We start from the raw sequence: 13,767 nt of genomic DNA on the forward strand, positions 1-13,767 counted from the left end.
CTATCTTGCAGAGGGGAAACTGAGGCAGACAATGATAAGTCACTAGCTCAAGTTTAGCATCTTCAACACATGGCAGTGTCAGAACTCAAACTGACCTCTTCTGGCTTCGGAGCCTACACTCCTGTATTAGTCTGTTTTCATGTTGCTGATAAAGACATACCTGAGACTGGGAAGAAAAAGAAGTTTAACTGGACTTACAGTTCCACATGGCTGGGGAGGCCTCAGAATCATGGCAGAGGGTGAAAGGCACTTCTTACACGGTGGTGACAAGAGAGAATGAGGAAGAAGCAAAAGTGGAAACCCCTGATAAACCCATCAGATCTCATGAGACTTGTTCACTATCACGAGAACAGCAAAGGAAAGACCGGCCCCCCATGACTCAATTACCTCCCCCTGGGTCCCTCCCACAATATGGGGGAATTCTGGGAGATATAATTCAAGTTGAGATTTGAATGGGGACACAGTCAAACCATATCATTCGCCCCAGACCCTCGAAATCTCATGTCCTCACCATTTCAAAACCAATCATGTCTTCCCAACAGTCGCCCAGGGCCTTTTTTTTTTTTTTTTTTTTTTTTTTGAGACAGAGCCTCACTCTGTTGCCCAGGCTGAAGTGCAGTGGCACGATCTCAGCTCACTGCAACCTCCGCCGCCTGGGGTTCAAGCAATTCTCCTGCCTCAGCCTCCCAAGTAGCTGGGATTACAGGCGCCCACCACCACACCAGGCTAATTTTTCTATTTTTAGTAGAGACGGGGTTTTGTCATCTTGGTCAGGCTAGTCTTGAACTCCTGGCCTCAGGTGATTTGCCGGCCTCAGACTCGATCTCGTGAGACTTATCCACTATCATGAGAATAGCAAGGGAAAGAGCAGCTCCCATGATTCAATTACTTCCCCCGGGACCCTCCCACAATACAGGGGAATTCTGGGAGACACAATTCGAGAATTGGGTGGGGACACAGCCAAACCATATCAATTCCAAACAACTGTGCTCTCAGTTAGTTACTGAAATTAAAGTCTAGTTTTCTCCCCTAAGTCTGTTCCCACCTCCTGACTCTGGACTTTCTCAGCTCAGTAAAGACGCAGGTCATCTCTTCAAACTGGAAAGCTGAAGTCATCTTTGATTCCTCCGTCTCCTTTGCTGCCCAAAACAGCGAGTTCTGCCAAATCCTTCCCTGTTCTGTATCCCCAGTGCAGCCTAGGTGGTATCCCCAATACCACTCTCCCAGACTCTGTGCTCACACACCCAGTCCCCCACTCAGCAGCAAAAGGGATCTTAAATGCATACATCAGTTCATGCATTTAGTTAAAACCACTGAACAGCTTTTTCTCACTTGGAGAAACAGAGCCCTCACCAGGTCTTTCGAATGCTTCCGATCTCTAAAACTGCATCTTGAGCCACTCTCTCCCCTCTTACTTTGCTCCAACACTTGTAAAGAAAAACTCACTTGAAGTTCTCCAAAGTCAATGAGAAATACATCTGTACTATCTTCTGTTTGAGATTATGCACAGCACTGTTCCTCTCCTTTGGCATGGACTCAGCATGATTATAAAATGATGAGGCTTCAGTGATCTTGAAGCTGGGAGCCTAGCTTCCTCCCTGCTTACCCCACATCCCACATCCCTGTACATATTTCCATTCACTGGGAAAAGGCCCTGAATTCCCCCAAATAATCTGCAACATCATTTCTAGAATGGAAAAAGATCACTCCTAGAATAAAAATAAATACTGAAACATAACAGAAGACACAAGGAGGTAAGCACGAGCCTTTTCACCTTCCTTCCTGCCATTTATACCCCTTCCTCTCAAAAAAGGCCAAAAGGCCCAGGGTAGAAAGTCTATGATAATGCAATCGTTTTTTAAATGGGTAAGTTAACATAAGATGAAAAACGATCTTATTTAGACTCTTGCACCTAGAAGACAGTCAGAACATTAGATGCATGCAAATATTTGCTGATTTGCAATGACAAATTATATTTCAGCTCAAATGAGCTCATTAGTCTATATTTGTAATTTAATAGGAAGTGCTGGCAGTCAGATTCCCTGCCCTTGACAATACCAAAATATCTACTACTTACTGGCATCATCCATGAACTCAAAGTCACCTCCCAGTTCAGAACTTGAAAAGTGATACTGATCCGGATCGGCCAGGGCACTCAATAAAATCAACAGTACCACAGCATTGATGATCTGCAGTAAGAAAAAAAAAAAAAAAGAATTTAAGTAACCCCAGGATGCAATCCTTATAACAGAAAACTACACTGACCACATGGAGTCAGGCTGGCCACAGGCAACTTCCTCAGTGGCTTGACTCTCAACACTAAGCCCCACCCATGGACCCATCCAGGGAGCAGACAAACATTCCCTAAGGCGGAAATGCTGCCAGCCCATTCAGTTGCAGCCAAGTGCACAAGGCTTGGAGTGAAGACAACAGCAGGATTTTACCTCATTCCCCCTGGCCCAGGCACCATAGAGCAGTGAACAACACACACAAACACAGGCAGCAGTGCTGGCGCCAGTGGTTGAAAAAGCACAAAAACTTTCCAGTGAGTCAGCTACACTCTAGAGTTAAAGGTAAGCAACCCAAGTTGTCTCAGTTAATCAAACATTTTACAGATTCAAATCAGTGGAGCTTTGAGAGCTTTGAAGCCATCTAGGAAGCAGTTTCAGAGAATGAATGCAAAGCTACATAGTGGATCCAGGATCATCCTCCTGCAATAACTCTTTCCAGGCCAGGCCAGGCCAGTAGTCCTGTCTTCTGAATACTGCCCTTAGCTACTTTAAACTCAGCTCCTCTAAATGAAAATCACCTTCTTTAACACCTTCCACTTCTGCTCCTCCTTATTTGTTCTCTAACTTAAAAAATGGCCTCACTATTAAATAATTAATGAAAAACATTCAGGCACTATGCTAAGTGCTTTATGTGGAATCTCTCTTAAGTCTTGCAATAACCTAATGAAGTGAGTACTAAATTATTCCCATGTTATACATAGCAAACTGAGGCTCAGAGGTTAAAAAACACTGCTCAGGAACAAACAAACTACTAAGCTGTAGAGATGGGATTTGAATCCAGGAATTTAGGTTCCAGAACCTAACCTCTACAAGTCTCCTGTCCATACACGAAACTTGATCATCTGAGTTTACCATCTTTATCCTGCACACCCAACCAACCGCAAAATCTTGACCATTCTGCCTCTTCATTTCTATTTCCTTTATTCTTCCTGTCACTGCTCGACAATACACACACATATTAACTTTGATGGGGCTGGGGTAGTAAGGATCGCAGAGTTTAAGTGAGGCACCAGCTAAGATTGGGTTGTTGTCTGTTAAGAGACAAGGTGTCTATATTGCCCAGGCTGGCCTCAAACTCCTGGGCTCTAGCAATCCTCCCACCTCTGCCTCCCAAGTAGCTGGGACTACAGGTGCACATCATTGGGCCAGGCCAAGACTGGCTTGTTACTTCTTTACTATTCTAAGTTCAGAAACTTATGGCGGAGTTCTATGTTTCACTCTTCTCAAATGGAGTGAAGATATGAATAACCTTCATACAGAAAGAGAAGCCTCTTACTAACAACATTAACTAATGGCATATCCTACCACAAAAATCATATTTGGGCTGAACACAGTGGCTGTCTGTAATCCCAGCACTTTGGGAGGCTGAGGTGGGAAGATCACTTGAGCCCAGGAGTTCAAGACAAGCCTGGACAACATAGTGAGACCTCATCTCAACAAACAAAAAAATGAGCCAAGGATAGTGGCGCAGGCCTGTAGTCCCAGCTACTTGGAGGCTGAGGTGGGAGGATTGATTGCCTGAGCCCAGGAGTTTGAGACTACAGTGAGCTGATGCGTCACTGCACTCCAACCTGGGCAACAGAGTAAGACTTTCCCTCAAAACCAAATAAACAAAAATCCACATATTTGGAAATACCTGTTTAAAGGAAGTATAAATGTTTTACAGAACATCCATTCAAGAGTTTATTTTTGGCCGGGCACGGTGGCTCATACCTGTAATTCCTCTACTTTGGGAGGCCGAGGTGGGTGGATCACTTGAGATCAGGAGTTCGAGAGCAGCCTGGCCAACATGGTGAAACCCTGTTTCTAAAAATGCAAATTAGCTGGGCGTGGTGGTAGATGCCTGTAATCCCTGCTACTCAGGAGGCTGAGGCAGGAGAATCACTTCAACCAGGGAGGCAGAGGTTCCAGTGAGCTGAGATCGTGCCACTGCCCTCCAGCCTTGGTGAAAGAGTGAGACACTGTCTCAAGGAAAGAAAAAAAAAAAAAAAGTTCATTTTTAAATGACAATCCCAATTGGTTGTTTCAGGGTTACTGTAGGATTCGAAGTAACTTCTGTTTTTTTTTTTTTTTTTTTTTGAGACGGAGTCCACCCAGGCTGGAGTGTAGTGGCATGATCTCGGTTCACTGCAACCGCCACCTGCCAGGTTTAAGCGATTCTCCTGCCTCAGCCTCCCGAGTAGCTGGGATTACAGGTGCCTGCCACCATGCCCGGCTAATTTTTGTATTTTTAGCAGAGATGGGGTTTTTACCGTCATCAGGCTGGTCTTGAACTCCTGACCTTGAGATCCACCCAGCTCAGCCTCCCAAAGTGCTAGGATTATAGGCGTGAGCCACTGCGCCTGGCTGGAATAACTTTTCTTCCTGTGTTTTCCAAATTGTCAAATAAAAGCCAATTGCTTTTTCAAAAAAATTATGAGAATAGGCACTTCCCAGAGTATACATAACTAATTTAAACAGATATTACAAGCATGTGCTTAACCAAATACCTGAAGGTACAAAAGAATATACAGGGAAAAGTTACCTTCTCCGTCAAAGGCATCTGAACCAAAGCGACTCCATTACGAACAGGGGTTTGGTAAAATGAGGCTAAGACCCACTGGGCTGCACTCCCAGGAGGTTAGGCCTTCTAAGTCACAGGATGAGACAGGAGATCAGCACAAGGTACAGGTCACAGAGACCTTGCCGATAAAACAGGTGATGGTAAAGAAGCCGACCAAAACCCACCAAAACCAAGATGGTGACAAAAGTGAGCTCTGGCTGTCCTCACTGCTCATTATGCACTAATCATAATATATTAGCATGCATGCTAAAAGATACTCCCACCAGCACCATGACAGTTTACAAATGCCATGGCAACGTCAGGTAGTTACTCTATATGGTCTGAAAAGGGGAGGAACTCTCATTTCTGGGAACTGCCCACCCCTTTCCTGTAAAACTCATGAAAAATCCACCCCTTGTTTAGCATATAATGAATAAATAATTATGGTATTATCAGTGGAACAGCCCAAGCTACTGCTCTGCCTATGGAGTAACCATTCTTTTGTTTCTTTACTTAATAAACTTACATTCACTTTACTCTGTGGACTCAACCTCAATTGCTTCTTGCACGAGGTCCAAGAACCCTCTCTTGGGGTCTGCATCAGGACCCCTTTCCAGTAACATCTCTACAGTAATTATTGTAACAGTATCTTGTTTCTCTCCAAAGATCCAAGAAATTTCATAGCACATTTTAAACTGTGATTAACAAAACTATTTAGGCCGGGCACGGTGGCTCAAGCCTGTAATCCCAGCACTTTGGGAGGCCGAGGCGGGTGGATCACGAGGTCAGGAGATCGAGACTATCCTGGCTAACATGGTGAAACCCCGTCTCTACTAAAAATACAAAAAACTAGCTGGGCGTGGTGGCAGGCGCCTGTAGTCTCAGCTACTTGGGAGGCTGAGGCGGGAGAATGGCGTGAACCCGGGAGGCGGAGCTTGCAGTGAGCTGAGATCCGGCCACTGCACTCCAGCCTGGGAGACACAGCGAGACTCTGTCTCAAAAAAAAAAAAAACAAAAACAAAAACAAAACTATTTGAAGAAAACTTTTCATTACAACTCCAAGGCTTAAAGGAGGCACAGGCCAGTCCCACAACTGGCATTATGATATACGGCAAAGATGTTATTTGATAAACTGTCAAGTTTTCTTGTCATTTCAATCCCTCTATATTTTTTAAATTTATTTTTTATTTTATTTTTTGAGATGGAGTCTCGCACTGTCGCCCAGGCTGGAGTGCAGTGGTGCAAGCACGGCTCACCGCAACCTCCGCCACCCGGGTTCAAGTGATTCTCCCGCCTCAATAGGCGCCTGTAGCTGCGATTACAGGCACCTGCCACCACGCCTGGTTAATTTTTTTGTATTTTTATGAGAGACAGGGTTTCACCATGTTGGCCAGGTTGGTCTCGAACTCCTGACCTCAAGTGATCCGCCTGCCTCAGACTCCCAAAGTGCTGGGATTACAGGTGTGAGCCACTGCGCCCAACTCTTCTATACTCTCATTTTTGAGAAAAGGTATGTGGAAAATTGTGGACTGAAATAAGATCAAATGAAATAAGAGGAATGCCACTCAAGTTAGTTATCTTACCTCTTCACATCTTAACAAGAACCATATTAAAAGCTTTTGTTTACTAGTTTTCTAGATCTTCTAAAGCCAGTGTTACGCACCTGCTTTACACATGTGCTTTCCTGTACTCTCAGTCCCCAGGGACCTGTTAACCCTTAATCAGCTTATTATTCCCTTGTGGAGTCTACTGATCATATATAGCTACTAATTGCCTACAACACATACTTGCTAAGTGCTTAGGAAGAACTCCCCGGGACTCAGAACATGAAGTTAAATACATCATGTACCCAAAAAACAAAAAGCATAAAGCAGTGAGTGTGACAAGAGCTCAGAGAAAGAATAATGGAAGTTAAGGAGAGTTACAGTCAGGGGTTGCAGGGACCTGCAACAGAGATGGTAGCATTTGAACAGGAACTCGAAAGATGAAGATTTGGAGTCTGAGGGGTATGGAAAAGAACAATTCCAAGTATGAGCAATGCCACTGAGACGAGGACATGTCCTCAAAACAGCAAGTTCAATGTGGCTGGAATGCCAGGGTAGGGGGGTATGAAAAGAAATGTTAGAGGATAGAACCAGAAATGTGGGATGGGGCCAGGTGGTGAAGAGGCCTCGAAACTAGGATAGAAATTCTAATAGTTAACGAAAATGCTATAAAGGTTTTTGAGGAAGGATATAACATGATCAGAGCTATGTTGTCAGAAAGAGCAAACTGGCAGAAGTAGGAAAGCTAAATTAGAGGCAGGAATCCAATCTGGTGTTAAATAAAAATTATAAGCGGCCATTGTTGCAGATTGAGCTCCTGCACAATAGGGCCCCAACACACTAGAACACAAACCAAAATGCAGTCACCCATGCTCAGGTTCACGATAACCTGAAGTCACCTGATGCTAACTAACAGTTATTTTTGTATTGTTCTGTCTCCCTGCCCCTGCCTTACAAGAAAAGTCCCTTTTAAATGACCCATCTGCTTTTAGTTCTTTGTTTCTGGTTTGTTTCTGGTTTAGTTCTTTGATTCTGGTTTATTCAGCCCATTTCTCTCTAAAAAGCCAAGCTCCTCTGCTTAGCTGACAGGATACTCATATGGGATGAAGTGTTACCCAATTCTAGAAAGCCAATTAAGATCTTTAAACTAAATTGTTCTAATTTTGTCCTTTGACCCTGGAAACACCTACGATAGTCTGGCTAAGAAGTAATAGGGCACTTCATCTCTAATTCGCATGATAACCCTGTGAGATGGTCATCTTCCGCATCAGTTGGTCAGGTTTAGTGACTTTATCTTAGGGCCTATGTGTGGGAGAGCCAAGGTTGGAACCCCAAGACCTTTCCACATGGAGGCAGAATTACTAGAGATACAGTAACTGACTACATGCAAAGAACACAGAAAAAGAAGCAAAGAAGACCTGAGACTTCAAGCCTGGTGACAGGATGTATCTTGTCATTATCAGAAATGGAAAAGGTCGGCCGGGCGCGGTGGCTCAAGCCTGTAATCCCAGCACTTTGGGAGGCCGAGACGGGCGGATCACGAGGTCAGGAGATCGAGACCATCCTGGCTAACACGGTGAAACCCCGTCTCTATTAAGAAATACAAAAAAAAAATAGCCGGGCGAGGTGGCGGGCGCCTGTAGTCCCAGCTACTCGGGAGGCTGAGGCCGGAGAATGGCGTAAACCCGGGAGGCAGAGCTTGCAGTGAGCTGAGATCCGGCCACTGCACTCCAGCCTGGGTGACACAGCGAGACTCCGTCTCAAAAAAAAAAAAAAAAAAAAAAAGAAATGGAAAAGGTCAGTGGAAGGACAATGACAATGTCGATTTTAGATACACTGTGCTGAAAGTACTTGCAGTATATCCAAATAATCCTATTTTTAGCTTATCCATCTGGCCTCTAACCCTCCTCTTTGTACTCGCCCTATGGTATTCATGTGTGCCCTGTTTTTCTGTTTGCTACTGGAGTTCTGACAGCCTGATGCTGTCAGATACTTACATGCCTTTCTGCCCTCTCCTGTTCCATCTCTATAACACATCACATGGTGTCTGACAACAGAGTCCTGGCTGCTGGCTCAGCGTGTCCTTCTTACTCCAGAGTGGGTCCTGGGTCCTACACCTGCCAGTGTCATAAATGCTGTAGTAACTATTATCACCCACTCTGTACCTCTAGCCCTGTGGTCTTTCTCTCAGGGGACCAAGTCCCCTTCCAGGTGCCCTGGTTCTTCATGAGGCAGTCCAGATAGAGGGGACACAGATAAAACAAAGATATGACAGATACGCTGCTCATTACACATCACAAATGACTCACCACTGTGGCTTTTAATCAGTGTGGAACTTTCCTAATATAAGAAGGTCTGTGCACCACCACGTATCTACCGTATTATTATATAAAACCTCAACTGTTGGATGGGAATCTGGCACACCATGAATGACGTGAATAGAAAATGGGGAGCCATGAGGACCTATGTCTGTGCAAAGGGGTTGGGGTTAGGATTAGCCATGGTAGCTACTAAACCCAGACAGATGGAAAAGGTCAAACATGAGTCAAAACCCCAACAACACTGGGTAAGAAGAACTTCCTGGCCGGGCGCGGTGGCTCAAGCCTGTAATCCCAGCACTTTGGGAGGCCGAGACGGGCGAATCACGAGGTCAGGAGATCGAGACCATCCTGGTTAACACGGTGAAACCTCGTCTCTACTAAAAATACAAAAAACTAGCCGGGCGAGGTGGCGGGCGCCTGTAGTCCCAGCTACTCGGGAGACTGAGGCAGGAGAATGGCGCAAACCTGGGAGGCGGAGCTTGCAGTGAGCTGAGATCCGGCCACTGTACTCCAACCTGGGCGGCAGAGCGAGACTCCGTCTCAAAAAAAAAAAAAAAAAAAAAAAAAAAAAAGAAGAACTTCCTGAAAGAGAGAAAATGGCAATCACTCAATCATCCATTCTAACCGAGAATAAAACATCACCACAAATGAGAACGAAGACGACGCTCAGGCTTGCCAGGAGCAGATGACGTAATGCCTACAGCTGATCTAAATGCAAAAGAGGGGACACACTTATGCTCTAATTCAGTTAATGCTCACTTATATTTGGGCTTTGTTTGTTTTTTTGTGTCATGAATAAACTGTTCCTGTTCTATTTACAAACTGATCCTGTGATGTCACATATTTTTCCTTGTTCTTAACAATGATTACTTCCACATGTAAATAAATCCAACTTCTGTAATTTCTTAAGTGGTGTTAGGTCCCTGAATATGTTCCAGGAATTCAAAGTGCTTTTCACCCATAAATCATCTATCAGATCCCAAATAAGAGACCTGCAGCTTGAATCTAAACAACTGAAAACGTAATTGTCAGCTCTCCTTTTTAAAAGCCTCAATTAAAAGAAAAAACCTTAAGAACATTCAAATCCACTGATACAGTAATTAAACAACTGCCGGGCGCGGTGGCTCAAGCCTGTAATCCCAGCACTTTGGGAGGCCGAGGCGGGTGGATCACGAGGTCAGGAGATCGAGACTATCCTGGCTAACATGGTGAAACCCCGTCTCTACTAAAAATACAAAAAACTAGCCGGGCGTGGTGGCGGGCGCCTGTAGTCTCAGCTACTTGGGAGGCTGAGGCGGGAGAATGGCGTGAACCCGGGAGGCGGAGCTTGCAGTGAGCCGAGATCACGCCACTGCACTCCAGCCTGGGAGACACAGCGAGACTCCGTCAAAAAAAAAAAAAAAAAAAAAAAAAAAAAAAAATGTTAAAAGCAACTAAAGAAGTGTGGTCTTTGTTTACTTTTTACTTTCCTTCAAGCACAATGAGTTAACCAATAACTCAACAACTCTCATTGAGTCTCCAAAAGCTCTACTGAAAGTCTCAAGAACTGGGAGGAGGAAAAGGAGTGCTGCTAGGGCTCACACATTATTTTCACTAGCATTCCTTTATGACCAATGACAAATCAGCCCAAAAGGTGGTGGGGCAGAATGGGACAACTGTGGCCTCTTCCTTCAGGGCCAAGATTCAAAGTTAAATTAACAAAACAAATATATTACTCATTCAAACATAATACATATTGTAGGACAAAACTCACGTTAACTACTTAATACTTTATGCTAAGTTACTGAGAAAAGAACTTTTATCTGAGGAATGCAAGTCTTTATTATCAGGCCCAGAGAGACATTAAAATGATACAGCAATCACTTTCTACTCCCCCTCCCTTTTGAGCTATCTCTTCAGCTCTTGCAACTGATTGCTATTGCCACAAGTAGCTACAAATTAACCTAATAATGCATAGTTATACAATGGATAGCCAATCACGAACCAATGTTGTTTCTGCAAACCAAGGATTCCTGGCAAACAACTTTGTATCAGTACACTCCCTGTTCCTCCTTTCAGTCTTTAAAAATCCATTTATAACTGCTGCTAATCTTTGTGTGTATAGTCAGGGCAATGTCATTCTGTACTCTGGGGTTGCAATCCTCAAGCCTGGCCCAAACAAACTCTCTACTTATATTAATTTTGCCTCAGTTTCTTCCTTTTAGGTCGACAATAGATATATTTAAAGAGAATCCCAGAGGGATTGGTATTAAACAATTTTGACAGCAATCTTTATTTATTGGCCACCTTGTCTGTCTAATGAACTTTTATCATAAAAGTGTGATAAGGGGCTCAGGCCTGCAATCCTAGCACTTTGGGAGGCTGAGGCAGGGGGATCACCTGAGGTCAAGAGTTCTAGACCAGCCTGGCCAACATGGTGAAACCCCATCTCTACTAAATTAAGCCGGGTGTGGTGGTCCGCACCTGTAATCCCATGTACTCAGGAGGCTTGAACCTGGGAGGCGGAGGTTGCAGGGAACTGAGATGGCGCCATTGGACTCCATCATGGGTGACAGAGTGCCACTCTGTCTCAAAAATAAAAAAAAGTGTGATAAAAGCTTAAAAAGGTATTGAATACCACTGAAATCTCCAACAACCAATGTTCTATAGAACTCCCTTGATCCTTTATTAGATGAGGGAAACCTGTACTTTAAAAATCCAATGTCCTTCCCTATCTAAATCTATTCAATTCCTTAAATCAGATGGAGAAAATCTAGGTGGCAATGAGAGGTGACAATGTGCTAGCAGCCCTCGGCCTCCGGCCTCGGCTTCCACTCTGGTGGCACTTGAGGAACCCTTCAGCCCGCCACGGCACCGTGGGATCCCCTCTCTGAGCTGGCTGAGGCTAGAGCCTCCTCCCTCTGCTTGCAGGGAGGTGTGGAGAGAGAGGCACGGGTGGGAACCGGGGCTGCGCTGGCCAGCCGGTGTGAATTCAGGCGGGCCTAGGCGCGGGCTCGGCGGCCCCGCACACGGAGCGGCAGGCAGGCACCCCGGGCCCAGGGCAGTGAGGGGCTTAGCACCCGGGCCAGCAGCTGCAGAGGTTGCCCCCGGTCCCCCAGCAGTGACTGCCCGCCAGGCCGCACTCAAATTCTCCCGGGGTTTAGCTGCTTCCCCATGGGGCAGGGCTCGGGACCTGCAGCCCGCCATGTCTGAGCTCCCTATCTGTCTGATCTCCCTACCTTCGGTGGGCTCCTGTGCCACCTGAACCTGTCCGAGGGGCTCCAACCCCTGCTCGGTGGCACCTGGTCCCATGGACAGCCCAACTGAGGAGTGCAGCTGCTTCCCCACCAGGCAGGGCTCGGGACTGGCAGGCAGCTCCGCCTGCAGCCCTGGTGCAGGATCCACTGGGTGAAGCCAGCTGGGCTCCTGAACTGGATGGGGACTTAGAGAACTTTTATATCTAGCCAGAGGAGGATCGTATGTGCACCAATCAGCACTCTGTATCTAGCTAACCTAGTGGAGACTTGGAGGACTAGCACTCTGTGACTCTGTCTAGCTCAAGTATTGTAAATGCACCAATCAGCACTCTGTATCTAGCTCAAGGTTTGTAAATACACCAACTGGTACTCTGTATCTAGCTAATCTAGTGGAGACTTGGAGGACTAGCACTCTGTGACTCTGTGTCTAGCTCAAGGATTGTAAACGCACCAATCAGCACTCTGTGTCTAGCTCAGGGTTTGTAAATACACCAATTGGTACTCTGTATCTAGCTAATCTAGTGGAGACTTCGAGGACTAGCTCTCTGTGGCTCTGTGTCTAGCTCAAGGATTATAAATGCACCAATCAGCACTCTGTGTCTAGCTCAGGGTTTGTAAATACACCAATCAGCACTCTTGTGTCTAGCTCAAGGTTTGTAAATTCACCAATTGGTACTCTGTATCTAGCTAACTCTGTATCTAGCTAACTAGCACTCTGTGACTCTGTGTCTAGCTCAAAGACTGTAAACACACCAATCAGCACTCTGTCAAAACGGACCAATCAGCTCTCTGTAAAATAGACCAATCAGCTCTCTGTAAAATGGACCAATCATCAGGATGTGGGTGGGGCCAGATAAGGGAATAAAAGCAGGCTGCCCCAGCCAACAGTGGCAACCCCCTTGGGTCCCCTTCCACACTGTGGAAGCTTTGTTCTTTTGCTCTTTGCAATCAATCTTGCTGCTGCTCACTCTTTGGGTTCACGCTGCCTTTATGAGCTGTAACACTCACCGCGAAGGTCTGCAGCTTCACTCCTGACAGCAAGACCACGAACCCATCCACCAAAAGAAAGAGGCTCGAGACACATCTGAACGTCTGAAGGAACAAACTCGGGACACACCATCTTTAAGAACTGTAACACTCACCGCGAGGGTCCGCAGCTTCATTCCTGAAGTCAGTGAGACCAAGAACCCACCAAGTTCAGACACAGCAAGAGAGACCTGTATCACTCACTAACTGGTAAAAATCCCTATCCATCTTATTCATACCATTAAGAGCTGATACCTGCTATAGTTTGTATCTAGAGAGCTATATATAACATACTGCCTGGTTTTCTAGCCATCTGAAATAGCCTGCCATTTTAATCTAACTTAAAAACTGCTTTCATTGGCCAGGCGTGGTGGCTCACGCCTGTAATTCCAACACTTTGGGAGGCTGAGGTGGGCAGATCACGAGGTCAGGAGATCGAGACCATCCTGGCTAAAACGTTGAAACCCCATCTCTACTAAAAACAAAAAAATTAACTGGGCATGGTAGCAGGCGCCTGTAGTCCTAGCTACGCAGGAGGCTGAGGCAGGAGAATGCCTTGAACCTAGGAGGTGGAGTTTGCAGTGAGCAGAGATCACGCCACTGCACTCCAGCCTGGGCGACAGAACGAGACTCCGTCTCAAAAAAACAAAAAACAAAAACAACAAAACAAAACTTTCATCATATCACTCCTGTTCATAACTCTTCAATGATTCCCCACTGCCTACAGAATAAAATCCAAACTCTTTAGTCTACTATTTAGTCTTTTACAATCTAACATAGTGGGGAAAACACCAGGCAGTAAAGATG

The 13,767-nt window shown here is 45.5% G+C and overlaps 2 protein-coding genes across 2 annotated transcripts in view; both read right to left on the minus strand.

Moving 5' to 3' along the window:
- The window catches only part of ERICH5 (glutamate rich 5), a 700,842-nt gene that overhangs the window by 285,058 nt on the left and 402,017 nt on the right, over positions 1-13,767 (minus strand). The gene's annotated exons all lie outside the window — the stretch shown is intronic.
- LAPTM4B (lysosomal protein transmembrane 4 beta) overlaps positions 1-13,767 on the minus strand; it is a 70,214-nt gene that overhangs the window by 46,101 nt on the left and 10,346 nt on the right. Inside the window, exon 2 of the mRNA XM_050800543.1 lies at positions 2,078-2,189. Coding sequence (XP_050656500.1) covers positions 2,078-2,189 — 112 coding nt within the window. The remainder of the gene's footprint in view (positions 1-2,077; positions 2,190-13,767) is intronic.

The sequence above is a fragment of the Macaca thibetana genome, chromosome 8 (assembly GCF_024542745.1).
Source record: "Macaca thibetana thibetana isolate TM-01 chromosome 8, ASM2454274v1, whole genome shotgun sequence".
NCBI lineage: Eukaryota > Metazoa > Chordata > Mammalia > Primates > Cercopithecidae > Macaca > Macaca thibetana.